General features: G+C 73.3%; 1 protein-coding gene across 1 annotated transcript; it reads left to right on the forward strand.

The window, feature by feature from the left end:
• Positions 1–11: 11 nt before the first annotated feature.
• LOC106736241 (keratin-associated protein 2-4) lies at positions 12–234 on the forward strand (the record flags this gene model as incomplete). Its single annotated transcript, XM_014592569.1, has 1 exon — positions 12–234. A coding segment is annotated over one exon (223 nt), but the record flags the coding sequence as incomplete, so codon positions are not given.
• Between the last annotated feature and the right edge of the window lie 17 nt (positions 235–251).

Here is a 251-nt window from a genome sequence, read left to right on the forward strand (position 1 = left end):
CCCGCTGCACGCGCCCCATCTGCCAGCCCTGCCGCCGCCCCATCTGCTGTGATCCCTGTGGCCTGCAGGAAGGCTGCTGCCGCCCCATCGCCTGCTGCCCCACGTCCTGCACTGCTGTGGTCTGCCGCCCCTGCTGCTGGGCCTCCACCTGCTGCCAGCCCATCACTGTGCAGTCCCCCTGCTGCCGGCCCCCCTGCTGCCAGCCTGCCCCCTGCCGCATGACCTGCAGGACCTGCCCCACCTGCCCCTGC

This window comes from Tupaia chinensis, unplaced genomic scaffold (assembly GCF_000334495.1).
Source record: "Tupaia chinensis unplaced genomic scaffold, TupChi_1.0 Scaffold108765_1, whole genome shotgun sequence".
In the NCBI taxonomy this organism is placed as follows: domain Eukaryota; kingdom Metazoa; phylum Chordata; class Mammalia; order Scandentia; family Tupaiidae; genus Tupaia; species Tupaia belangeri.